The 27,963-nt window shown below is 36.4% G+C and overlaps 1 protein-coding gene and 1 non-coding gene across 2 annotated transcripts; one reads left to right on the top strand and one right to left on the bottom strand.

Moving 5' to 3' along the window:
- On the top strand, positions 1–27,952 carry LOC149845510 (uncharacterized). Its single transcript, XM_089988232.1, has 3 exons — positions 1–80; positions 3,546–6,232; positions 27,818–27,952. Exons 2-3 carry the CDS (start codon positions 4,337–4,339, stop codon positions 27,950–27,952), a joined length of 2,031 nt encoding a protein of 676 aa, XP_089844358.1. The 5' UTR covers positions 1–80; positions 3,546–4,336.
- LOC149845511 (small nucleolar RNA R71) lies at positions 4,830–4,932 on the bottom strand. Its single transcript, XR_016430706.1, has one exon. It is a non-coding gene; the product is annotated as a small nucleolar RNA R71 (small nucleolar RNA).
- Positions 27,953–27,963: the final 11 nt, after the last annotated feature.

Genomic DNA, 27,963 nt, shown 5'->3' with positions numbered 1-27,963 from the left:
ATCCTTGAACTGTAGAAGACGTCTACCTCCAGCCACGGTCCGCTCTTCTTCATCCCCCCGGTCGTCGGATCTTCCAAAAGGTAGGTCTTCTTCTTCCTTCTCTTCTAGATAAAACCGATTTGTGTGTGTGGTTTTTGTTTTGTTATTTTCTGTATGTTTCTTGTTTTTCTTTTTATTTCAACCTTAGAATAGCATTCGTGCATAGGCCAGCACGTTAGCTTAGGTTTATTTATTTGATTGATTCATTGGAATCGAGTTTTTATTGATTTTTCATCTTTTTTATAAAAATCGGCTAGATCTTCATCTAGCCGATTCTTCAAGTTTGTCATAAGTGTTCTTGATATTGTTTTACAGAAAATCCAATAAAAAAAGTGTTCATTTTGATTTACTTTATTCGGTTTTTGTGTGGGTTGTATTTGGTTTTAATTAAAAAGAAAAAATCCAAAATCGGCTAGACTTATTCTAGCCGATTCTTGATTTTTACAAAAATATTTTTCTGTTTTGATATTTTTGTTTTGTCCAGCATGTGTATTGTGTTGTTTTGCTGAAAATCCTATTCCAAAAAGTTTATTTTAATTCATTTTGATTGTGGGTGCTGCTTGTCTTGTTTTGATTGTATTTTTGAAAAAGAAAAAAAAAATTTTCGGCTAGAGATATTCTAGCCGATCTTTGTATTTTTGTTAAATGTTTGTGTTGATGTTGGTGAACCGTGTAGTTGCTGTGTGTTTTAGGTGTTAACAGCAGTATATAGTTGTGTTAGTCATTTCATTGTTTTAGGATTGATTTAATTAGTTGTTTTAATCAATTTTTCGTTTTTGTGTTTTGAGTCTATTGTTGAAAATTATAAAAATCAAGTTTTTTTTTTTTTCATGTTTTTAATTCCAGCATAGTGCTGTTCTTGTTAGCATTGGTGTAATTAGGAGTCCTTTGTATTATTCTCTAATTTAGTTTTATCAAATTAGTGGTTATTTAGTTTTATTGCTTTTTGTTAATTTATAATTTTATTTATTTTTTTTTTTTCGTGTGGTTCTTCTTCTTCCCCAAGGTGGGGCGGCAGCCATTAGAGCTCCCCTGGAGCTCTTGGTCGATTTTTTTAGCAAGTCTTAGTGGTCATTAGTTGAGTTAGGAAGGTGTCTAGGTTCAATGTATTAGGTCTTTCTTCTCTAGCCGTTTTTAGGGTTGCATTTAGGTAAGTTTTGGAATTAGGTTAGCATTAACTCCTAGGAAATCGATTTTCCATTTAAGTTCTTTTGTTCCCTAGGTATAATTAAGTCTATTAGTTTAGAAAGTAGCATCCATTGAAGTTGGCGATTTTTGGAGAAGGGAGGTAATTAAAGTAATTGAAAATTGGAAAGCTTTTGGAAAAAGGATATTCTTCAAAAATCGTGTGAGGCATTTAAGGAAAATTTGAATTTTGAATGTGTATTAAAGAAGGAGTTACTCCTTAACTTTGGAAAGTGTTTTGCAATTAAACCAAAATTCCACTCTAGGTTACACGATTTCCATAGAGCATTAAAAGCATTTTAATTCCATCTTGAAAAGCAAAAATCGTGGATTTCTAGATTGGTCTTTTCAGATTTCCAAAAAGGTATTAAAGGCAATTAAGGAGTGTAACTCCCTCTTTAAATGGGGCGATTTTTGAGAATCCAAAGCATTTCAAAGTTTGAATATTGGTAATTATTACATTCCTTTTTCCAACCTCCTCCATTAAAATCGTGAACTTTGGATTAATTGTAGCTTAATTAGGAGGTTACTACTTTAGTCTAGACCTAACCTAGTCAAACCGAGCCTAGGTCGAGTCAACCCCTAGTCTACACCCCCTTTGAGTCTAGTCAAAACCTAGCCTAGCCCAAGTCAAAGCCTAAACCGCATTTAGGTCGAGTCTAAGACCAAAGCCCGACCTTAGTCAAGCTTAGTGGAGTCAACCCTAACCTAAGTTAGGTCAGCCTAGTCTACCTACCCTATCTAAGTCAAACCTAGTTGATTCAACTTAGTTCAAGCCTACCTAAACCGAGTTCATCCTAGTCTTGCTAGACCTAAATCCAAAACCCAACCTTGGTTAAACCTAGTCAAAGACCTAACTCGGGTAAAAACTTAGTCTAAACCTAGTGAGTCAACCGAGCTTACCTTAGCCCATTCGAGCCTAGTCAAACCCTAAGCTGGGTCCAACTTAGTTGAGCCTAAGTCAACTCGAGCCTAGTTGACTAAGTCAAAGTCAAAACAAAACCTAGACCTAGCCCTAGTCCGAGTCGAGTCAAACCTAACTCGAGCCTATCCAAGTTCAACCTAACTAAGTCAACCCTCAACCGAGTCCAACCTAGTCTTAGTAACCTAACCAAGTCAAAACCTAACCCTAGTCGAGTCCTAGTCCAACCCAAGGTCGAGTCAACCTTAGCCAAACCCGAACCTAGCTAAGTTAAGATAGAGCCTAGTTGAGTCAACCATAGTCACATTCCAAAGGCTGCACCCCATGGTTCGTTAGTGGTCTCTTCTCCTTTGTATTTCAGTCATCTTGTCCTTAGAATAGTTAGTTTAGTTATTTATGTAATCATTTTAGTTAGATTTTATCATTAGTTGATTAAATGTGTGATTGTTAATGTCTTTTTCTTATTAATAGTTTAGTTAGCATAGTCGTATCTAGTTTATGTGTATTGCATGTCTTATGCATATAGTTACTTTCTTGCATTAGTATTTTAGGGACATTTACATCATTAGCTCATTCAAGGCAAAGTCATGAAATGCATATCATTTGTCATTTAGATCTCATTTAGTTTTATCATAGTCAATATCAGCATATATTATGTCATATAGAAGTATTTAAGTCTGCATTATAGTTAGATTACGTTCATAGTGTTTAAAATAGATTCATATAGTGAATAGTGCATTGAAATAAAAACCAGATTTTTGCCCTATCACACTAGCATTATTTTCTGTGCATAACTCTGTGTTTTCCAAATTTTTTTCATCTATTCACTTTATTGACGTGTTATTTAACTGCAGACCAAATTTCAGCTCATTCGGAGTTGATTTGGTCTGATTTTTAAGCGTTTTGCGAAAACCGCTTTTTCTGGATTTTAAATTACAGGACTGGCGATATCCTGATTTTTCTCAGATTTGAAACGCTTATATCTGGAGTTCCAGATACTGTTTTTCAATTCTGTAAAAACTGTCGTTTTGTTCCATCTGTCAGTTGCAGAACAGAACAAATTTCGGAAAAATCGGACCTCGTTTGCCCTGTCAAACAGTGGTTTTCCGATAACCTGTCAGAATGCTATTTTACACTAGTTAGGGGCAGTTTCGTAATTTTCTTAATTTCGGCCTTTTAGATTTGTTTTTCGTAGTTTCTGCATTTTAGGAGTTGCATCATCATCATACAGCATTAGTAGAGTTAAATTGGTTAATTTTAGCATTAATTTAGTATTTTAGTTAATTTTTACTTGATAAATAGTATTTGCTTTACAATTTTCGTAAAATTAGAACTAGTCTTAGTCATTGTTTTCGTTATTAGAATAGAAAACTAACTTTGTATTTTTCTGCATTTTTAGGTTGAAAAACATATTTAGTGTCCAGGGATATTGTCCAAGTGAGAAGATTCTTTAAGTGGCGAAAAGACGGAAATACCCTTGGTGTGGAGCAGAAGACTGATTGCTTGTTTACTTTTCTTTTAGTGTTTAATTGCAGTTGTACTAACTTTGTAATTGTAGGTTGACATTTGGCATTAATAAATTGAATTTTATAGAAATATTGTGTTTAATTCCTGTTCCCTGAGGATCGACCCGTACTTACCACTTTGTGGAAAGTCGGTTTTTATATTTTTGGTTGACGATTTTCCAAAGTTTTATTGAAAATAAGTGTTTTAAAAAAAAAAGAGCATTCCAAAATATCAACCAAATTTTGGCGCCGTTGCCGGGGAACGGCGAATTAATTACTTTATTTCTTAGAGTTTAATTTATTATTATTTTGTTTTAGTTAGTTAATTAGTTGTTTTCTTTTTAGTTAGTAGGATTAGTAAGTGAATATAGGATTAACATAGTTAGTAAATATAGGATTCACATATTGTTATTTTTAGGATTCACTTAATTATCATTCTGCAAGGAGCGATTAGACAGGTGGGTTTTAGAAAAACATAGTTTGTGATTTCCTGTATTTATTTGTTTTAGCATTTTAGAATAGTTTACTTTGTTATTTAATTATTTAGTATAGAATTCTGACATAGCTATATAGCATATTTGTTTGTTTTTAGTTACTGTTATTTGTTCATTTACATTTTAGTACCTGTGCTAGTTTATTTATTTTAGTTAGGTCGTTTGCTTACATCTGGTCTTAGTACCAGTGTATGCAGGGTCGACGAGGTCTAGGAACCCCATTACACCCATTTGTTGACAACCCAGAGAGAATTTTACATTCTCATCGAAGTTCGGCAACAATGGCTGACATGGATCCTCCACCTCCACCCCCAGTTCTTTCACGCCCTCTGCGGGAATACTTCATTCCCACAGACTATGTTCAGGCATCCTGCATTCGGAGACCCGATGTAGGAGCGCCACATTATGAGATTAAGGCCAGCATTATTCAAATGCTTCCATCCTTTTATGGCCTTAGTCATGAGGATCCCTACCGACATTTAGATGAATTCCTCGAAATCTGTTCTACTGTTAAGATACAGAATTTCGATGATGATGCGTTGAGGTTGACTCTATTCCCTTTTTCATTGAAGGACAAAGCCAAGTATTGGCTAAAGTCCTTAGATTCTGTAGAAATAGAGTCCTGGGATCAGTTGCAACAGGAGTTTCTTCGGAAATACTTTCCCATTGGTCGCACGAACCAATATCGTAGAGCCATCACTAGCTTTTCAGAGCTAGATGGTGAGCGCTTTCATGAGACCTGGGAGAGAATGAAGGATCTCCTCAGGAAATGCCCCCATCATCAGGTGCCGAAATGGCAACTGGTGCAGAGTTTCTATGATGGATTGTCTGACAAGAATCGTCAGATGATCGACTCTTCATGTGGTGGGACATTCATGCTGAAGAGCGAGGACGAAGCATGGAGGCTATTTGATACATTGGCCGAGAATTCACTCCACCATGCTTCGAGCTCTCATTCTGATAGAGCCACACCTAGCATTCAAAAGAAAGCTGGTGTTCTTGAGATTGGTCCATCTACTGCACTACAGTGTAAAGTAGATATGATTGCTCAGAAGCTGGACCAGCTTCTCTCAGGACCATCCACTACACAGCAGGTGTGTACTCTTTGTGCCAGTCCGGCACACGAGATCACTGAGTGCCCTTCGGCAGCTCAGTACCCTGAATTTGTTCAAGAACAAGTTCAAGCAGCTCAGGGTTACGTCAGACCGCCAAATAACCCATTTTCATCGACATATAATCCGGGTTGGCGTAACCATCCCAATTTTTCATGGAAGAATCCACAGTCTTCTATACAGATGCCTTCTTCCTCTCAGCCAGTTCGGCAGCCATCTTTTACTCAGCCATTTCAAAGACCGAACTATTCTCAGTCTTCTTCTTCTTCAGTTCCTTCCCCGATTCAGCAGGAGTCTGCCCCGCAGACATCTTTTGAGGAGAGACTTCTCCAGGCATTCCAAGAGGTGAAAACCTCTAATCAGAACGCCTTCGAGAAGTGTAGCCAGATTTTGAGCTCGCATACGCAGTCCATTGCGAAGTTAGAATCGCAAATGGGACAGTTAGCTGAGGCTATTAGTAGGAGACCCGAGGGTACATTGCCGAGTCAGGCTGTCATGAACCCGAAGGGTAAGGACCAGATGACTGGAGGCCTATTTCATACTGAGACACAGCAGCAGGCTAAATCAGTTATGGCCTTGAGGAGTGGACGTGAGTATCACGTCGAGAGCAGAGAGCGAGAGAGTAGAGAGAAGATAGAGGAGCCAGAGACCATTGTTTCACCTACGTCGGCTCAACAATCATCCCCATCCCCATCATCACCTTCATCATCTTTATCCTCAGAGAAGAAGAAGGATAGGAGTGAACCTTCTCGCAAAGAGGAGGAGCCAGCAGAGTATATTCCCCCACCACCCTATCCCAAAGCATTAGAGTCTCCTGGTTATAGAGGGAAGCAAGGTGCGAAGATCCAGGACATGCTTGATATCTTCAAGCATGTGCAGATCAACCTACCTTTGCTCGATGCTATTCAGCAGGTGCCGGCATATGCCAAATTCCTGAAGGAACTATGTACGCAGAAGCGTAAATCTAGAGAGCGAGTTCCTAACAGGGTCCATCTGACTGAGCAGGTGAGTTCAGTACTTCAGCATCAGACACCACCCAAGCTCAAGGACCCTGGAGCACCTATCATTGCTTGTACTATAGGGAACATCCGGATAGAACGCGCATTGCTCGATCTTGGAGCAAGCGTGAACATTCTGCCCGGATATTTCTTTGATTCTTTCGGGTTAGGGGAGATGAGATCGACTCCGATTACACTTCAACTGGCAGATCGTTCCGTCAAGGTACCGAGAGGTGTCTTGGAGGACGTGCTAGTTAAAGTGGATGACTTTTATTTTCCAGTCGATTTCATTATCCTTGATATGGAAGGAGTAGACAGCCAGCACCAGACTCCGATTATTTTAGGCAGACCATTCTTGGCGACTACCAATGCGTGCATCAATTGTAGAACTGGAGCCATGGATCTCTCATTTGGCAATAAGAAGGTAAAACTGAATATTTTCAATGCCGCGATGGGACCAGCAGGAGACATGGACTGCTTTCATGTAGACATTGCACAGAAGTTAGTGGAGGAGCAGCTCGAGTTGTACATTACTGAGGATTCTTTAGATTTGTACCATATAGAGAAGAATAGCGGTTTAGATAGTGTAGATGTGTCTAGAGTGTCGTCGGAGAGACCACCTTGGGGAGCAGTCAGGGAACCTCTTCCACCACTTGCGGAGACCCCCGCCAAATCGTCGATCGAGTCACCTCCGAAACTTGAGTTGAAACCCTTGCCGGATTCACTCAAGTATGCATACCTCGGAGATGATGAGACTCTGCCTGTGATCATCTCGTCCTTGCTCAATGAGGAACAGGAACAGAGATTGCTGACTATTCTTCGAGAGCACAAGGCAGCGATTGGATGGGGAGTAGCGGATCTAAAGGGGATTGATCCTTCATTCTGCATGCATAGGATCCATTGTAATGAGGAAATCAAGCCATTTAGGGATATGCAGAGAAGGCTAAATCCCAACATGAAGGAAGTGGTGAAGAAAGAGGTGGTGAAGTGGTTGGATGCCGGAATCATTTACCCTATTTCTGATAGTCAGTGGGTCAGTCCGATTCAAGTTGTGCCGAAGAAGTCAGGACTCACTGTGGTTGAGAATGAGAAGGGTGAGAGAATTCCGATGAGGACCACTACAGGATGGCGAGTCTGCATCGATTATAGGAAGTTGAATGTGGCAACTAGGAAAGATCATTTCCCATTGCCATTCATTGATCAGATCTTAGAGCGACTCGCATGACAGAGCTACTACTGCTTTCTAGACGGATATTCAGGATACAATCAGGTAGTTGTCCATCCTGACGACCAAGAGAAGACCACGTTTACATGTCCTTATGGCACCTTCGCATTTAGACGTATGCCTTTTGGGCTTTGTAATGCCCCGGCTACTTTTCAGAGGTGCATGCTTGCTATCTTCTCGGACATGATTGATGATGTGATGGAAGTTTTTATGGACGACTTTTCTGTGTATGGCTCTTCTTTTGAAGATTGCCTCCACAAACTTGCTCGAGTACTGAGTAGGTGTGTGGAGACCAATCTCGTCCTGAGTTGGGAAAAGAGCCATTTTATGGTCCAGGAGGGGATTGTACTTGGACACATTGTGTCCAAGCGTGGTATTGAGGTTGACAGAGCGAAGGTGGAATCCATTTCTCGTTTGACTCCACCCACCTCTGTGAGGCAGATTCGATCATTTTTAGGGCATGCGGGATTTTACAGGCGGTTCATAAAAGATTTCAGCAAAATCTCTCGACCGCTTTGCACGTTATTGGAGAAAGACCAGCCCTTTGTTTTCGGTGAGGATTGTATGAAGGCCTTTGAGATTCTCAAAGAGGCCTTGATTACTGCACCTATTTTGAGACCTCCAGATTGGACTCTCCCATTTGAGATTATGTGCGATGCTTCTGATTATGCTATGGGGGCCATTCTAGGACAACGCATTGATAGGAAGCCCTATGTGATCTACTATGCGAGTAGAACTCTGTCTGATGCACAGATGAATTATACTACGACAGAGAAGGAACTACTTGCGGTAGTTTTCGCATTGGATAAATTTAGGTCCTATTTACTCGGTTCGAAGGTGGTTGTCTATTCTGATCATTCTGCATTGAAATATTTGTTGAATAAGAAAGACACCAAACCGAGATTAATTCGTTGGGTCCTACTACTACAGGAGTTTGATCTCGAGATTCGAGATAAGAAGGGAAGCGAGAATGTAGTAGCAGACCATCTTTCCAGACTGATCGTGGAGACTACGCAGGATCAGAGACCGATCAGTGATTCTTTCCCCGATGAGCAGATCATGTCAGTCAGTACATCGCAGTTACTCTGGTTTGCAGATATTGTGAACTATCTGGTTTCGAGGCAGATACCTGAGCATTGGAACAAGAATGAGCGTGAGAGGTTCCTATCTCAGGTGAGGCACTATTATTGGGATGAACCGGAGTTGTTCAAATACTGTGCAGATCAGATCATTAGGAGATGCGTTCCGGAGGAGGAATACCAATCCATTTTGAATTTTTCTCATTCGTTAGCCTGTGGAGGGCATTTTAGTAGTAGGAAGACGGCTGCAAAGGTTTTGCAGTCAGGATTTTATTGGCCCACACTCCACAGGGACGCTCATGAGTTCTGTAGGCGATGCCTGCGATGTCAGCAGATTGGAAACATGTCCAAGAGGGACATGATGCCCTTGCTACCGATTTTGATAGTCGAAATTTTTGATGTTTGGGGCATTGATTTCATGGGACCATTTCCGCCCTCATTCGGAAATTTATATATTCTGGTGGCGGTTGATTATGTGTCCAAGTGGGTCGAGGCTGTGGCCACCAAGACCAATGATCACAGAGTAGTGCTTAAGTTCATTAAGCACAACATTTTCAGTCGTTTTGGAGTGCCACGTGCGATGATTAGCGATGGTGGCAAGCATTTTAGGAATGTTCAGATAGCTTCTCTGCTGAGAAGATATTCTGTCAATCATAGATTCACCACTCCATATCATCCGCAGACTAGTGGACAGGTTGAAGTGTCCAATAGGGAGATTAAGCGAATTTTAGAAAAGACAGTTCGTCCGGACCGCAAGGATTGGTCCCAGCGCTTAGATGATGCACTTTGGGCATATAGAACTGCATTTAAGACTCCCATTGGCATGTCCCCGTATCGCCTTGTATTCGGGAAAGCATGTCATCTTCCTGTCGAGTTAGAACATAGAGCGTACTGGGCTATCAAGAAATTAAATATTGACCTCACCCAGGCTGGCAAAGAGAGAGCACTGCAGCTCTCAGAATTAGAGGAACTCAGGAATGATGCATATGAGAATGCCAAATTATACAAGGCTCGCACAAAAGCATTTCATGATAAGCATATTGTCAGAAAAGTGTTTGAGCCAGATCAGAAAGTGTGGCTATACAATTCTCGTTTACATTTATTCCCAGGGAAGTTAAGATCGAGATGGACAGGTCCATACATTGTAAAAGAAGTATTTCCCCATGGAGCAGTGACATTATTCGATCCTATGACCCAAGGTACATTCAAAGTAAATGGGCAAAGACTGAAGCCATTCATTTCAGATGCCTTACAGGATGGTGAGTGTGAGATAGTGCATCTCACGAAGGCATGAAGATTCGACCAGAGGGATGTATCATATGTACATTATTTATTTTTCATTTCAGAGTTTTTATTTATTTAGTATTTCATTTCACATGTGCTAATTTGTGTTTTGATGTATGCAGGATGAACTTAACAATTAGTGTATCAATTACCAGGTACAGAGAAGAGTTTTCAAAGAATTCAAGAATCAGAGGAAAATCAACTTCAAAAGCTCAGAGCAAATCAGGTTGTATCTATCCTTTCTCCCATATTTTTGTTAGTGTCTTTTAGTGTGCATTTGCATTACATTTTTATTCATTTTGTATGCCACTAGAGACAGTGTCATTCAAGCATGGGGGGGTGGTTTAGATGCATGCACACAAAAATACACAGAAATTTTTTGTATGACTGGTAATCAAAGTAGGCATTTAAGAACAAAAGTGTAGCATATATGATTGTTTTTGGCATAATCTAACAGTTTAAAAATTTTTTTTAAGCCCCATAAAATTTTTTTTTTTCTTTCTGAACTGAATCAAATATAGTAGTTGTTTATGAGATAATTCAAAGAAAAGATAGTATTTGATTGTTAGAAAATTTCGAATCACTTTTGTATAAGTATGCACAGTATGTTTTGTGAAAGAAATAAGCAATGGAAAGATGGGTTTGAAAAATGAGTTTAAAAGAATAGAGTTACGTTTAGTTGTTGATGTCTTTGTGAATCCTAGTAGTAGAACTCAGACACGAGATGAAGTGTTTGAGTATCTTAATGAAAAGGATAACGAAGGAGATCATCTCTTGTCTAAGTCGATATCTGTGGCCTTTGTAGTTCGAGTAAGTAGAATCTGAAGGGTGTTTTACATCTGGTGCCCCAAAGCCAGCTGGTTTGGGAGCCACCGGTTCGAAAGCTTGTTACATGGACTACATAGAAAGCCTAAGAGATAGAGACATTGCACATGACAAGAGGAAGACTATACGTAAACTATTAGAATAGAAGGTCTAGTGACTCGAGCAATTAAGTCCGAGGGATACTCTGTATCTAGTGCCCTAAGGTCGGCTGACTTGGGAGTCACTGACCCAAAGCTCGCTACACGGGTCACGAAAACTGACTATTCGAAATAGTGCTCTTATGAGAAGAATGCGCAAGAGATCAAAAGTTGAAAATGAAAGAAAAAAAAAAAATGTGCTGAATGAGAAAATTTTCATTGCTTAAGTATATATGTGCATTACTGTGCAGAAAATATACAAGTGAGAATAAATGAGTAAAACATGAGAATACTTGACTTTCGGAGAAAAATCATGAACTAGCTACAATATTAGAAAAGTGAAGGAAAAGAATTTTTACTGTGGAGGCATGAGATTTTTAAACTTGTTTTGAGAATGTCAATTACATGAAATATTTGTTACAACTGCATTCTTAAGAGCCTAATATTTTTGAAAGATCATCCTTGCATTTTATTGATGTTTGTGGGTAGCATCGCTGCAAACCCTCACGAGACCTTACTCGTCCACTAGTGTAAGCTAGGGGTTTAAAGGGCTTGTTGCATACGCTAAATGCAACCGTGATTCCTACGAAAGTGAGGTAGTATTATGCATTCATGCTTAGCATTTCTTGTCTTCAGTGCATATCATGATTAGGGTTTGTTAAGGGACTAACAAACATTCAAGCATGGGGGTATTTGATGATGCATGAAATGCACATCATGTAAACAAGTTTTTCATGCGTTTTGTATCAAGTTTAAGGTTTTAAACCCATGTTTAGATGTGTTTTGATAGTAAGGGGCTATGGTTCGAATTTCAGAAAAATCGGAGTTAAAATGAGAGAGTTATGGCTATTTCAGTGTTTGGGCACGGATTTCGAGGTGGATCGGATCCATATCCGACCCAATTAGGTCAATTGGACCTTGGATCAACTCTGAGAAAGCCCAAAACCCAACCCACACACCTATCCATACCCATTTCAAAAAGTTTTTCTAAAAACCCCCCAGAAAGTGGCGCCTAGCAATATTTTATTTTTTAACACTCTTTCTGAAAAATGTCAAAACTATAAATAGTTTTTTTCAAGAACCCTAGGCGTCTTTGGCTGTGTTTGGACGCCCCCTACAGTGACTCTACAGCAGCAGCTCCTTCCTCTCCATCTTCCCCAAGTGTTAGCCATTGAAGATCGACCTATGCTTGATTTTCAAGCATATTTTCAAGCTTTCTTTGGTTTCTTTTCATTTCTTTCTTATTCCTTGCTGTCTTTTCACCATTTTTCTGTACTTTTGCAGGTGTAGCAGAGGTGGAGACCATTAACCTTGGGCGGGAGTGCGCAACACACCACCAAGGTGAGCCGGCCCTACCTCCATCCGGCTTTCTACACCCTCCGATCGCGAATCGGCTCACATTCCATCACCGGTGGATCTCCAACGTGTAGCAGCTGCAATAGGTGCCGTTTTTGGTGAAGTACAGCATCCTTGAACTGTAGAAGACGTCTACCTCCAGCCACGGTCCGCTCTTCTTCATCCCCCCGGTCGTCGGATCTTCCAAAAGGTAGGTCTTCTTCTTCCTTCTCTTCTAGATAAAACCAATTTGTGTGTGTGGTTTTTGTTTTGTTATTTTCTGTATGTTTCTTGTTTTTCTTTTTATTTCAACCTTAGAATAGCATTCGTGCATAGGCCAGCACGTTAGCTTAGGTTTATTTATTTGATTGATTCATTGGAATCGAGTTTTTATTGATTTTTCATCTTTTTTATAAAAATCGGCTAGATCTTCATCTAGCCGATTCTTCAAGTTTGTCATAAGTGTTCTTGATATTGTTTTACAGAAAATCCAATAAAAAAAGTGTTCATTTTGATTTACTTTATTCGGTTTTTGTGTGGGTTGTATTTGGTTTTAATTAAAAAGAAAAAATCCAAAATCGGCTAGACTTATTCTAGCCGATTCTTGATTTTTACAAAAATATTTTTCTGTTTTGATATTTTTGTTTTGTCCAGCATGTGTATTGTGTTGTTTTGCTGAAAATCCTATTCCAAAAAGTTTATTTTAATTCATTTTGATTGTGGGTGCTGCTTGTCTTGTTTTGATTGTATTTTTGAAAAAGAAAAAAAAAAAATTCGGCTAGAGATATTCTAGCCGATCTTTGTATTTTTGTTAAATGTTTGTGTTGATGTTGGTGAACCGTGTAGTTGCTGTGTGTTTTAGGTGTTAACAGCAGTATATAGTTGTGTTAGTCATTTCATTGTTTTAGGATTGATTTAATTAGTTGTTTTAATCAATTTTTCGTTTTTGTGTTTTGAGTCTATTGTTGAAAATTATAAAAATCAAGTTTTTTTTTTTTTTCATGTTTTTAATTCCAGCATAGTGCTGTTCTTGTTAGCATTGGTGTAATTAGGAGTCCTTTGTATTATTCTCTAATTTAGTTTTATCAAATTAGTGGTTATTTAGTTTTATTGCTTTTTGTTAATTTATAATTTTATTTTATTTTTTTTTTCGTGTGGTTCTTCTTCTTCCCCAAGGTGGGGCGGCAGCCATTAGAGCTCCCCTGGAGCTCTTGGTCGATTTTTTTAGCAAGTCTTAATGGTCATTAGTTGAGTTAGGAAGGTGTCTAGGTTCAATGTATTAGGTCTTTCTTCTCTAGCCGTTTTTAGGGTTGCATTTAGGTAAGTTTTGGAATTAGGTTAGCATTAACTCCTAGGAAATCGATTTTCCATTTAAGTTCTTTTGTTCCCTAGGTATAATTAAGTCTATTAGTTTAGAAAGTAGCATCCATTGAAGTTGGCGATTTTTGGAGAAGGGAGGTAATTAAAGTAATTGAAAATTGGAAAGCTTTTGGAAAAAGGATATTCTTCAAAAATCGTGTGAGGCATTTAAGGAAAATTTGAATTTTGAATGTGTATTAAAGAAGGAGTTACTCCTTAACTTTGGAAAGTGTTTTGCAATTAAACCAAAATTCCACTCTAGGTTACACGATTTCCATAGAGCATTAAAAGCATTTTAATTCCATCTTGAAAAGCAAAAATCGTGGATTTCTAGATTGGTCTTTTCAGATTTCCAAAAAGGTATTAAAGGCAATTAAGGAGTGTAACTCCCTCTTTAAATGGGGCGATTTTTGAGAATCCAAAGCATTTCAAAGTTTGAATATTGGTAATTATTACATTCCTTTTTCCAACCTCCTCCATTAAAATCGTGAACTTTGGATTAATTGTAGCTTAATTAGGAGGTTACTACTTTAGTCTAGACCTAACCTAGTCAAACCGAGCCTAGGTCGAGTCAACCCCTAGTCTACACCCCCTTTGAGTCTAGTCAAAACCTAGCCTAGCCCAAGTCAAAGCCTAAACCGCATTTAGGTCGAGTCTAAGACCAAAGCCCAACCTTAGTCAAGCTTAGTGGAGTCAACCCTAACCTAAGTTAGGTCAGCCTAGTCTACCTACCCTATCTAAGTCAAACCTAGTTGATTCAACTTAGTTCAAGCCTACCTAAACCGAGTTCATCCTAGTCTTGCTAGACCTAAATCCAAAACCCAACCTTGGTTAAACCTAGTCAAAGACCTAACTCGGGTAAAAACTTAGTCTAAACCTAGTGAGTCAACCGAGCTTACCTTAGCCCATTCGAGCCTAGTCAAACCCTAAGCTGGGTCCAACTTAGTTGAGCCTAAGTCAACTCGAGCCTAGTTGACTAAGTCAAAGTCAAAACAAAACCTAGACCTAGCCCTAGTCCGAGTCGAGTCAAACCTAACTCGAGCCTATCCAAGTTCAACCTAACTAAGTCAACCCTCAACCGAGTCCAACCTAGTCTTAGTAACCTAACCAAGTCAAAACCTAACCCTAGTCGAGTCCTAGTCCAACCCAAGATCGAGTCAACCTTAGCCAAACCCGAACCTAGCTAAGTTAAGATAGAGCCTAGTTGAGTCAACCATAGTCACATTCCAAAGGCTGCACCCCATGGTTCGTTAGTGGTCTCTTCTCCTTTGTATTTCAGTCATCTTGTCCTTAGAATAGTTAGTTTAGTTATTTATGTAATCATTTTAGTTAGATTTTATCATTAGTTGATTAAATGTGTGATTGTTAATGTCTTTTTCTTATTAATAGTTTAGTTAGCATAGTCGTATCTAGTTTATGTGTATTGCATGTCTTATGCATATAGTTACTTTCTTGCATTAGTATTTTAGGGACATTTACATCATTAGCTCATTCAAGGCAAAGTCATGAAATGCATATCATTTGTCATTTAGATCTCATTTAGTTTTATCATAGTCAATATCAGCATATATTATGTCATATAGAAGTATTTAAGTCTGCATTATAGTTAGATTACGTTCATAGTGTTTAAAATAGATTCATATAGTGAATAGTGCATTGAAATAAAAACCAGATTTTTGCCCTATCACACTAGCATTATTTTCTGTGCATAACTCTGTGTTTTCCAAATTTTTTTCATCTATTCACTTTATTGACGTGTTATTTAACTGCAGACCAAATTTCAGCTCATTCGGAGTTGATTTGGTCTGATTTTTAAGCGTTTTGCGAAAACCGCTTTTTCTGGATTTTAAATTACAGGACTGGCGATATCCTGATTTTTCTCAGATTTGAAACGCTTATATCTGGAGTTCCAGATACTGTTTTTCAATTCTGTAAAAACTGTCGTTTTGTTCCATCTGTCAGTTGCAGAACAGAACAAATTTCGGAAAAATCGGACCTCGTTTGCCCTGTCAAACAGTGGTTTTCCGATAACCTGTCAGAATGCTATTTTACACTAGTTAGGGGCAGTTTCGTAATTTTCTTAATTTCGGCCTTTTAGATTTGTTTTTCGTAGTTTCTGCATTTTAGGAGTTGCATCATCATCATACAGCATTAGTAGAGTTAAATTGGTTAATTTTAGCATTAATTTAGTATTTTAGTTAATTTTTACTTGATAAATAGTATTTGCTTTACAATTTTCGTAAAATTAGAACTAGTCTTAGTCATTGTTTTCGTTATTAGAATAGAAAACTAACTTTGTATTTTTCTGCATTTTTAGGTTGAAAAACATATTTAGTGTCCAGGGATATTGTCCAAGTGAGAAGATTCTTTAAGCGGCGAAAAGACGGAAATACCCTTGGTGTGGAGCAGAAGACTGATTGCTTGTTTACTTTTCTTTTAGTGTTTAATTGCAGTTGTACTAACTTTGTAATTGTAGGTTGACATTTGGCATTAATAAATTGAATTTTATAGAAATATTGTGTTTAATTCCTGTTCCCTGAGGATCGACCCGTACTTACCACTTTGTGGAAAGTCGGTTTTTATATTTTTGGTTGACGATTTTCCAAAGTTTTATTGAAAATAAGTGTTTTAAAAAAAAAAGAGCATTCCAAAATATCAACCAGTAGCCTACAGAAACTGCGTACAATGTGCTGATCCAGTCACTGCAAAGGAGGCAATATACAAAAGGCTCTTGATTTATACAGAGAATTAACCAGTGATGGTTTTATTCCCGATATAAGAAACATTATTGCTCTAATCATGGGCCTTTACAATAAGGGAAAGAGCAAAGAAAGTGGTGAGCTCATTTAGGATATATTGATTGGTTCTATGCTCCCTGAGGCTGAAATATCTAAAGTTCTGGTGGAAATAAACCATAAAGAAGGAAACATGCAAGCAGTTGTCAATGTACTCATGGAGATGATGAATGATGGACTTGTTCCAAGTACTGGGGGAGATTCAAATCAATAAGATGACTTGGTTTAACTAGCTTGGGGGCATTTGCCTTGTCAAACCCTTGCTGGTTTTGGTTACTGTATAAAAAAAAAGGGACGATTTCATATGCAAGATAGTAAACCCATAGATACTCCTGTTGCAAAAGGAAATGATTTAAGTCTTAAGATGTGTCCAAAGGAATCTAAAGAAATAGAAGCTATGTCCAAAGTCCCTTACTCCAGTGCAGTAGGCAGCCTTATGTACCTTATGATGTGCACCCGACCTGACATATGTTATGCAGTAGGGTTGGTGAGTAGATATCAAGTTAATCCAGGACAAGCCCATTGGAAGGCTGTCAAGAGGATTATGAGATATCTTAAAGGCACATCGGATTCAGTTCTTTGTTACCATGGTGATAACATGCGTGTGGTAGGCTATACTGACGCAGATTGGGGTGGGGACCCTGATGAGCGTAAGTCTACGTCTGGCTATGTGTTCTTGATGAACAATGGTGCTATATCTTGGTGTAGCAAGAAGCAGACGTGTGTAGCCTTGTCCACAATGGAAGCTGAATTTGTTGCAGGATCGTTCGCAGTGCAGGAATGTGTTTGGTTAAGGAGATTCATCAAACATTTGGGACTCTCTTCTGAAGCAAAACTACCAGTGACTTTATTTTGTGATAATCAAGCGGCAATTGCATTTGCTAAGGATCCCAAGTTTCACAATAGAACCAAACATATTGATACGAGATGCAAGTATATGCGCGATATTGTATCTAAAGGCAAGGTTGCCTTGGCATATGTTAATACCCAAGATATGGTGGCAGATCCCTTTACTAAGCCTATCTATAGGGATTCTTATGTTAAACATGTAAAATCTATGGGTATTTGTAAGATTTGATATGCTAATGTTATTCATATTTTTCTTTCTATGATCATTGTATAGCATGTTGCACATCTATATGAGTATGCTACCAGGTTTGAGATAAATCTTCTCACACGGATTTATCGCCTCAGACGCTGCTTGTGGGCGGGCTGAGATGAGATGTAACAAAATCCAGGATTGCTGAATTAAGAAGCATGTCGGATTTTGGGGATATCATGTGATTATAACTCAAAAGAGTGGGAGTACAATGAGTTATGATATCCGCCATATATACGTATATGGGATGCATCGCCCTAACCGGGTTAGGATGAGGTCTTGTGTATATTTAACTATATGGAGAGACCGACCTTGATATCTAAATATCAAGGGTAACCTGGTTGACCAGATCTGAGGACTTGGATAGACATTGCATGGGAATGTGCATCCTGAAGGACTCAAGTTAGTTTCTCGGGGAGGAACTGAACTAATAAAAATCTGTACGGCAAAGAATTTATGGTGTATGCATACACTCACTGGAGTGAGAAAGTCTTGCCGTAATACATGAGTCATACCACGTATGTCGCACCATGACTATAAGTCGACCACAAAAGGAAATGAAGAATGATCCCTGCTTCTTCATTGTGTGAGTCCTTAATATATATATATATATATAGAGAGAGAGAGAGAGATATATTGATGTCCTTATTGACTTTTAACCTTATTTGAAGAAGAAAGATGAATGTTGCTACTTTAGCATGTTGCTTACGACCATGTATGATTCGGTCTAAAAGAACATGTCTGGGAAAGCAACTTATCTTGATTCAAAGAATAAGAGTTGGAAAGGAAGATCATTTGACATTTTCAGATTATGCACATGTTAAAAGCTAGCTTATTTTACTGCATCCTGGGGATGTTTGAGTTTATGATGAAACATGTGGCATAATGAAAGGCCTTGTCTAGCATAGCTTAGCACTATAATATGTGCAGAGGGATTCAGTATGCTAGAATATGAAAAATGTATTTGATCTAGGACACAGTGAGCTTCTTACTTGGCTTGTGCAGGTATACCTTGTGTTATCTTATTATTTGCAGGTTTAGGCTATTATGTTACACTAACCGGTACATAATATGCCTCCACTCCCTAAGTTCACGAGTCGCACGGTCCATTTGCCAGTATGAATACATGATGTTATTCACCATATGAGCACGTTTGGTGTTCCTTCTTCTAAGATCTATTCCCATCATGTGCGAGTGGGAGAATGTTGGGTTGGGTACTGGGTCCGCCCATGATGGGCGAGATCCGGACCCGGCCCACCATTTGAGGAGGGGACGGTTTTGGAAACCACCCACTCCCCATTTACTGTGGCTCTCTCATTTGGGCGTAAATAGAGAAGAAAGGCCAGAAAACAAAAAAAAAGAACGCTGATATACACAGTGAGTTACAGTGCATTGAGTCTTTGAGAGAGAGAAATCTCAACAGAGAGATTTGTGCACAGAGAAAAGAAACAGTAAGAAGAAGAAGGAAGTGCGTTTTGTGGTGAATCAACGTGATTAGCATTTGGACTCGTGGAATCATTGTTCTCTCCAAGTGAGAGCACACATCCGTTGAGCAAAAGCAAGCATCATCGATCCGCTGTTTTTCCGCTTCCGCAACAACCTGAAAGGTATGTATTCGTATCTCTTCACACCATTTGCACTGGCTGTCACCATTTCCATAATAGCCCATTCCATGTTGCTTCATTTCTTTTCAAGTTTTGATATGTCATGGCATATCATATTCATGGACACCATACCTTAGGCACAATTATGTATTTTGGGTCTTGGATTGCATATTCTTTTCTGAATTTCATAAAAGCAGGTTCATACACATTGTGATATCTCATCTCATTTCCATGTAAACACAAGACATTATATAGGCATCCCTTCTTTAAACCAGCATTATATTTAGGAGCATATATACATGCATTTAAATCTCCTCATTAATTTAGAATATTACATATGCATTCAAAGATGTATTTGCTTATTACCATGTGCATTTTTAATCCCAATATAGCATCTTAGCTTCTTTCCCCATTTTGTATCTTGCTTCATGCTAACTCTGTTTTTGCAGGAAATATGTGGAAAGTGTTATCTTCCTTCTTAGCTTAGGAATGTTAATTTCAATTTCAAAATCAATGTTGTAATAGCTAGATATCACTGAGAACTTTATATTTCCAGTTATTAGATTAGAATGTATGAGCATGTAAATACCATGAGTTATCGGTCTCATATCATTTCTCTCTTTTATTTTCCAAAAATTCACAAATGGAAACACGAATGGCACGTGCACCATTCTAATAAAAGGTGATTAAATCCTAAGTTGACGATTTGCATCAATGACCATAGTCAAGGTGCGAACAAAACTTATGATTTTCATCTTTTATGGAATAACATTGGATCTACACTGGATCTCCTTTCAAAATCATCATATTTTTAAATATTTTTCTTCCTTTATCAGAGTTTAATTTAAAATTAACTCAAGATATATATCAATGGTCATAGTCAGGATATATTGAGGGTTAATTTAATCTTAAACTCTATAAAGGCACCAAAATGTGTTTTATTCTTCACTTGAATTTAGATATTATTATTATATAATACATTCAATGACCATAGTCAGAGATGTATTATATCTTCAATCTTATTTCAATTCAGTTAAAGAATGAAATATGCTTTTCCAAAATACAATTTCAAATTCTGTAATTCATTTCATAATCTAGGATAGAACTATATCATATTTTCAAAATCCTTTCTCAAAATCCAAGTGATTTTGAGTATCTTCTTCATTTCTCAAATCAAATTCATCCTTCTATCTTATTTCAAAGATTCAAATTTCAAACTCCAATTTGACTTTGAGATTTCAAATTCATTCCTGTATTCTAAATTCAATTTTCAATCTAAATCCAGTTTCAAAGTTTAATTCAAATTCAAAAATTCAAAATCATCTTCATTTCTAGGATTTAATTTCAAATTCAATTTTGCATTTCGGATCAAATTTCAAATGTTCAATTTAACTTTGAAATTCCCAGATTCATCTTCTGATTTTTAAAATTCAAAGTTTAATATCAAATTTATTCTTTATTTTTTGAAAACTCCAAAAGATTGAGTCATGATTCTCAATTCAAAATCAAAGTCTTGAGATTGATTCTAAATCTCAAAATTCAATTTTTCCTAAGTTTAAAGCCCATTTTTAAATTTAATCTGGGTTTCCAAAATCCAGATCTATATTCAAAGTCCCATTTGGATTTTCAAAATCCAATTCCACCTTAGATTCAGATTTCAAAATCCAATCTCTATCTTTTTGGATTCCAGACTTCGGATCCAATTGCATTTAGGATTCCAGATTTCAAGTTCAATTCCATCTTGGATGCTAGATTTCAGATCAAAATTTCATTCTAGATTTTAAATCTAGTTCTATTTCCAATTCTCATTTTCAAAACTTCAAATCCATTTATCAAGTCTAAATTCAAATTCAATTCCTGTCTTATGTTATGAATTCAAAATTTCCTTTTTCAAAATTGATTCTTAAAATCGATCCAAATTCAAAGTCCATTCTGACTTTGAAAATTCATTCTTATTTCAAAATTCCAAATTCTAAATTCATTTTCTCTTCATCTGAAAACTTATCTTTTCAAAGTCTCTGATTATTCCAAAACTTGGATTTTTCAAGTCTCTTCTTCCAGATCTATTTTAGATTCTGAGTTAGATTCAAAATCTAACTTTTTCAACCCTTTGAATCATTTTCTTCACTCCATTATCACATTTATTTCAGAATCACTTGGAAAATCCCAAAATTACTTTCTCAAAAGCATACATTTCTGTATTTTCATTGCACAAGCATGATTCTTTGTGCATTTAGACTTAGAATAAAATTTTAGATAATATTTAGGAAAAGCAAAAAGGCATAAATTTGATCCTTGGTTCGATTACCCCTGGTAAAGGTGCCAGGAACGGTTGAACCTCGTACCGACGAGCGAATCTCGTCTCTCCATTTTTCCGCAAATTTTCAAAATGGAGGCGAGTGATTTTCAAAACATTTCTTTGGTCAAATGAGACCTTGCAAAAGAGTTCCTCTCTCTTCTTTCTTTTTCTTTTTCTTTTTTTCCTTTTCTATCTTTTTATTCTCCTTTAAAAGGGAGTAGAGGCTAGAAAGGGAAAGAGAAGGAAAAGAAGGAAATGAGAGAAAAATTTTTGCATGATCACAGGACAATGTCATTTAAGCATGGGGGAGGGTGTAGTTTGCACTCCTTGATATTTTGTTGACGTTCTTGCACATGTTTACATATCTCTCATGAAAAATAGGTTTTTAAAGAAAGAGTTTGAACTTATATGAATGTTATTTCAAATCTAATGTTTTTAGAGAATTTTTAAGCCCCACGAAAAAAAATTTCTGACATGGATCTAAAAATTATGGTTGTTTATGCGGATTTCAAAGAAATGATAATAGATACATGTTAGAATTTATTTTGAATCGCAAATATGAATATGCATAGTTTTATTTTTGAAAAACTAAGCAAATGAACAAAAGCGTAAAAAAAAAAAGGTGAAAAAGAGCATGTGTTAGGTTGTTTGGATAATTTCACAATCCTTAGTAGATGGGATTTAGATGTAAGATGAAACTTTTGAATTCTATTTTGAAAAGGATAGTGAAAAACTTTGTGATCCTTAGTAGCTGAGAACAGACACAAGTTGAAGTGTTTGACTCTCACATTGCAAAGGTAAATGAAGCAAGTCACTTTTATGTCTTTGTTGATATCTTTTTGTAAGCATTAAAAAAGTATAGAAGATATTAGCATTGCACAAGGCATAAAAGCAGACCATACGCATGTTATAAAAGAAAAATAAGTGCACAAAAAGAAAAAGCATGAAAAAAAAGATAAAAGAGCTTAAAAAGAAAAAAAGTTCAGTGCTTAGAAGTGTGATTGAGAAAATCTGTGCAGAAAACATAGGAGTGAAGATAAGTAAATAATAACTTGTTTTTATTGGATTTTCTAAGAATAAAACATAAATAATTGTGATATTTAGAAAAGTGAAAGAAATTCTTTTTTTATGGTGGTATATAAAAGACTCTAATTGTGTTTTGATTTTGAAATAACAGGAAATATTTATGAAAACAAATTCTTTAATTACCTACTACTTATGAGAATGTGTAATATTATGCATACATGACAGAGATGTTTGTGGGTAGCATCACTGCAAACCCTCACGAGACGTTACTCGTCTACTAGGGTAACCCAAGGGTTGAAAGGGCTTGTTGCATGTACTAAATGCAACCGTGATTCCTATAAAAGTGAGTTAGTGATAGTTTGATTTCTTGCATTTTTCTAGTTTGCTCAAGGACTAGCAAAACATAAGCATGGAGGTATTTGATCATGCATATATTTTAGGGATATTTCAGATAAAAATATGCATGATTTCATGAGAAAATGAATTAAAAACCCAATTTTATGCTAGTTTTGAGTAAATGAGCTAAAATGATTTAAAAATAGAAAATACATGAAAAATAGTGTTATTTTACATTTTAATGCATATTTTAGTTTTTGACATAATTGTAGTAGTTTAGTTTTTAAAAATAATTTTTTTATAGAGATAGTTATATGTTTTCAAAACTTAAGCAAAATGAGTTCTTTTGTAAATATTCTTTTAAAGGGTAGTCGTTAGAATTTTCAAAATTCCAAAACAAACCTCAGTGGCTTTAAAACTCAATGAAAGGGGAAAAAAATTTTTGTCTTCCCCTTTTGCGCCAAACCCATCCTCCTTTCCCCGCTTTTCCTTCTCTTTCCCCCCTTCTCCACCATCGGATTCCCCTTCCCTCTCTTTTGCCTGTCTTCCCCTTCTCCCTCTTTCTCTTCTTCCTCAATCTGGTGGAGATTGCTCAGTTCGGCGATGGTGTGAGGGAGGACTCTGCTCTCCTCTAACCCTTCCAGCTACGGTAAGTCTCTCTTCAGCTTCTTCATCTTCTTCTTCTTCTTTCTTTTCAATCGTTCTTGTTTTAGTTTGTTTACAGAAAAACGAAAAAAGAAATTAATTTGGTTGTTGATTTTTGCATCATCTTTTTATTCCCATTTTTTTTTTGCATGTTTCCTGTTCCTTGTTTCTTGAATCTTGCAATCTCGTTTTGATTTCACGGTAAGCAATTTTTTGTCCACGTTGATTTGATTTCCATTTTGTATATAGATCATAGTTGAGTTGAGTTCATAGGCATAGTTTTCTTTCCAGATTGTTTTTTAATTTATATGCTCTATTTTAGTTTCAAAGTTAGATTGAATGTATTAAGTTCCAGAAAGCAGTTACCGGATCTCTAATCATCGCTGCAATCAGTCTGTTTTTTATCGAAGTCCTCTTATTCCTGATTGAATCCATTGTCTGAGAGAATCGAATTTTGATGGCCTTGTATCTGCTACAGAATTAGTTGATCGATCATATGGATCTCTGTTCAGTTAGACCATGTTTGTAATCACTTATGGATCCAATCAGAGATCAGATAGCATTGTGAACTGAGATCTATGCTCTTTGGCCTGTGTAAATGTTAATCGATCCTCCAATCGAGTATCATCTGACTTTTGTTTATTGAAGCCTGACCTATATGATTCTTCTCGCAATTGATTGTTTGAAATCCAACGATCTGATCTGATTTATACGTAATATGGGTCGATTGTTTGAGTCTTGATCAACTGTAGTTGATTCCTGGCAAGTAGTGTTTGAATGCTGATCAATTAAACTCAGGAGTTCTGGATTAAAGTTCTGGATCGGTTTGCTTTCTGATTTTTGGACTGAAGCTGATACATCCTGTGGGTATTGTGTACAATTCCTATTTTTTTTGTAGTTAATCGATTTATTTTTTTGTAAGTCAATTCAGTCATTTCCTGTTTACTTTCATTTCAGCATGAGTTCGTGTTTTAATTCAATCTCTTATGATTTCCTGTTGTGTTTTTGAGTCATTTGTTGTTTTCATTTCCTAATTTCCTATTTTTTTTATTAAATTACATCTCAGTTTTTCCTATTTTGTTTACTTTACATTCCTGTCATTCCTTTGTATTTTGTCTTTTATTTCATTCCATGAATTTGTTGTTTTTCATTTTCATTCATTAATACCCTTTTTCCTATTTTCTTCATTCAATGCTTTCTGTGTTTTCATTTCAATGCATGTTTCTGTTTTGCATTTAGTATTTGTTTTTCTGCGTTTCACTACATTAAACTTTTTGTTCTTCATGCCTTAATGTCTTGCATTCATTAAATTTCAGTTGTCAATTAGTAGATTTCTATTTTAATTTTTGTTTCTTTTCTCTATGTTTTTCGATTTCTTGTTTTTATCTTTCATTTTCCTATTTTCTCTAAATCATTTCATTTCTTGTCCCCTTCAACCTTTTATTTCCTGTTTTACAAAGTTATCTTTTGATTTGTTTTTCTTTTACATTCAGTTTTTCCATCTTTGTTTTTTTACACTTTTCATGTTTTCTTTCATGCTTTGAAGTACTGTTGTTCAACTCTTTGATTTTTTTATTAATTTCCTATTTCTTTTACATTCTGAGTTCTTGATTTTCATTACATCTTCTATGATTTTTCAATTCTTGAATTTCTAATCCCTTGTTTTGATTTCATATGCTTTCATAATTAGTATTTTACTGTTAGATATTAGTCAATTGGATATTAGTTAGTTGTTAGTTAAGTAAGATAATTAGCATTTGTAATTAGTAATTAGTTAGTTAGATTTAATTAGAAATCATTTTCATTTAAACTTGTCATTTAGATTTCTTGCATAATTTCCTTCATATTTTTAGCATTTAGTCAGTTTAGTATAGTTTTTATTTCTATCTCTTGTACTGCTCGTGTTCGTTTGATTTGTGCAGGATCGCACAGGAGTGGAGCAGAAGTGATCGAGTAACACGAGAGCACAAGAGTAGAAGATTTTTGCTTTTATTTTTAGAATTAGGAATTTAATTTTGGGTTTGTAAATAATGTATTTTACGCCCTCTGCGTAGGGTATTTATTTGTTGTAATAAGTAGTTAATTAGATTTCTTTTTTCAATCTATTTTCCATTTCGGCAATAAAGAATAGTTTAGTTGTTTGTTTGAATACGAAATATTTTTGTTCCCTGAGTTCGACCCGGTCTCTACCACTAGTGAGAGTCGGTTTTTATTATTTGATGTCTGGTTTTCACATGTTCTTCATTTAAAAATCTTTTAAAACTACAACAAATTTCAAAAAAAAGACATCAATTGGGCAAATCAAGGAAATATCTGTATATTTTACAGTAAAAAGCCCCACGGCTAAATCAAGGACATAGCACTTTTGACACCGCATATTTCATTTTACTCCTATATGAAGGCTTACAGTTGAATATAGTGAAAACCAAAGTTTGTTACTCTTTTCTTTTCTTTCTTTTTTTATTCCCAATTATTGGTTTGATTCTATCATGTAGATGAACTGAAACAATCTGGCGATTCAGGGTGTTAACCGACTACAGCGAATAGTGCAGGTAGGGCTAAGATGAGAGAATATTGTATAAGGCAGGCAAAATATAAGGGTAGCTGAGTGTATTATATGAGGTACAACGCTGAATGCATCTATGTTGTCGACGCCGCAGCTATGCCAGAAGGTACTGGTGGGTCTGAAATCATGACTGAAAATGTTGTATAATAAGCATACGGGTGCATATATATGAGACAATGAAATATTATAAGGAATAACAGGCTAAAATGATACATGTGATAGAGGGTATAATAGAGTGAATATGAGAATCTGTAAGGACTTACAGATGATGCTGTGAAATGTGTAACATAAGGAAGGATTAACAAAACTGCCATGATAAATGTGATGGAAAATGAATATACTGTATATGAACCAAGCTGTTAACAAGCTCGAATTCAATCCATTTGGTACATATGCTAGGGTGATTGAATACAGATGTGTATGATACCAATAGCTGAAACAGATAGTCTATAAATATACCAATAATACAGATATTAAAATGATGCTACAGGGAATAGAATACATACAGGTAATAAAAAACAGATTATAAGGTATTGAGATGAATGGATCAATACAACAAGTTTTATACATAAATGATGCTCTTTAATGTATTTTAAGCATATCTATACAGTAAATGAAGTAATAATGTATCATATTTACATGCCATATCTAATACAACAGATGCAGAGAACAAGCATATAAAATGAGACGTGTGCAAGGGAAGAACATAAGATGCAAATGCAAATGAGCATAAATGACAAGAAATGAGGTAAATGCAAGGATGACAACATGCTAATAATATACAGTGATGAAGTTGCTGACTATTGGGGAGTGCACAGATGGCTGGTGGGTATTGCTCAAATGAGTTACCAGCTACAGATTAGTTCTTGCAAATTGCTTTCGGTGGTTAACCATCAAGGTACGTCATATCATGTTGAAAGCTTTACCATGCATACATACATCTGCTGGCACTTTTTATGATAAAGCAAGGTGATCCTATAGCAATTTGAGATGATTCTACATTATGCATCTAAATTTTGAAAATGCAGGCAATAATATGATGGCACATAGTGAAGATCGAATGCAACTGCGTGCTTAAAGTGGAAATATGACAAGCGATATGCCAATGAACGAAACTGAGATACAAGGTATTGGACGTGAATGACCATTATGACATCATGATCACAATATTTAAGGGAAATGTGAGATGCAAAAGTAAAATGGGAAAAGTGATGTGCAGGAAATTAGTAAAACACAGAAAAAAAATTAAAATGATTGGATTCAGAGTTAACAAATCACTACTATGAATGAGATTGTGCAAATGAGAAAGATGTTGTGCCTAGGTTAGTGGCATTTATTTGTTGTACGATCAGTCCTCATGGACATCGTTTGATATAATAACATACAGACGCCCTTCTCAAAACTATATGGGTATGCAGAAAACAGCTAGATACAGGTGAATTAGGCAACATTATAGTTAAATAGAAAAACCTGTATAAAAAAACAGATGAAGACTTGTGAATATGGTAAGACAGGAGGTGATGCCACATGAAATCTCAGTCTCTACATGTACAGAGGTTGAATAAAAACTGATATTTTTTGTAATAGAAAATCTTCAATAACATTAATGAAATCGATGGTATGCAATATGAGAAGACCGAGATATGAGTCTGAAAAACTTAAAGTAAAAAGAAAATATTGCCCTGTGAGGCTTATAATTTTGAAACAAATGAGGTAAAAATGTTATGGGAAAGGTGATAATTCAGCTAAAACCTGCTCTTCAGAGGGATCGATGATGCCATTGCGAGGCATCACCGATCCTCAATGCATGAAACAACCATGGATATATATCACATCAATAAAAATGATGAATTTATAATGCATATGACATGAATGTGATGCTCAATTCACAGAAATTGCAAACGTAAGATGACTCCTCACCTGATTTCTTAAACTGTACGCCTTCCAGATGTCACCTCTTGAAGACCGGCTTATTGAGAGAAAGAGGCTCAATGCTCAATACCGACTACAGGAAGGGGGCATTTCTTCTGTATACCTTACTATTTTGCTGGAGTTCCTTGATTCTTCGATAGAAGGAGGATAGCAATAGAAAAC

Source organism: Nuphar pumila, chromosome 2, assembly GCF_984573655.1.
Source record: "Nuphar pumila chromosome 2, dmNupPumi1.hap1.1, whole genome shotgun sequence".
Lineage (NCBI taxonomy): Eukaryota > Viridiplantae > Streptophyta > Magnoliopsida > Nymphaeales > Nymphaeaceae > Nuphar > Nuphar pumila.
The sequence above is the reverse complement of the archived record's forward strand: the minus strand, read 5'-3'. Positions and strand labels throughout refer to the sequence as shown.

What these genes read in the sequence shown, in the direction of transcription:
- LOC149845510 (XM_089988232.1), top strand. Translation starts at nt 4,337, where the DNA reads ATGCAGGGTCGACGAGGTCTAGGAACCCCATTACACCCATTTGTTGAC. An exon ending in AGCGTAAATCTAGAGAGCGA is followed by an intron (nt 6,233 to 27,817) that starts GTTCCTAACAGG and finishes TACGCCTTCCAG; the next exon opens with ATGTCACCTCTTGAAGACCG.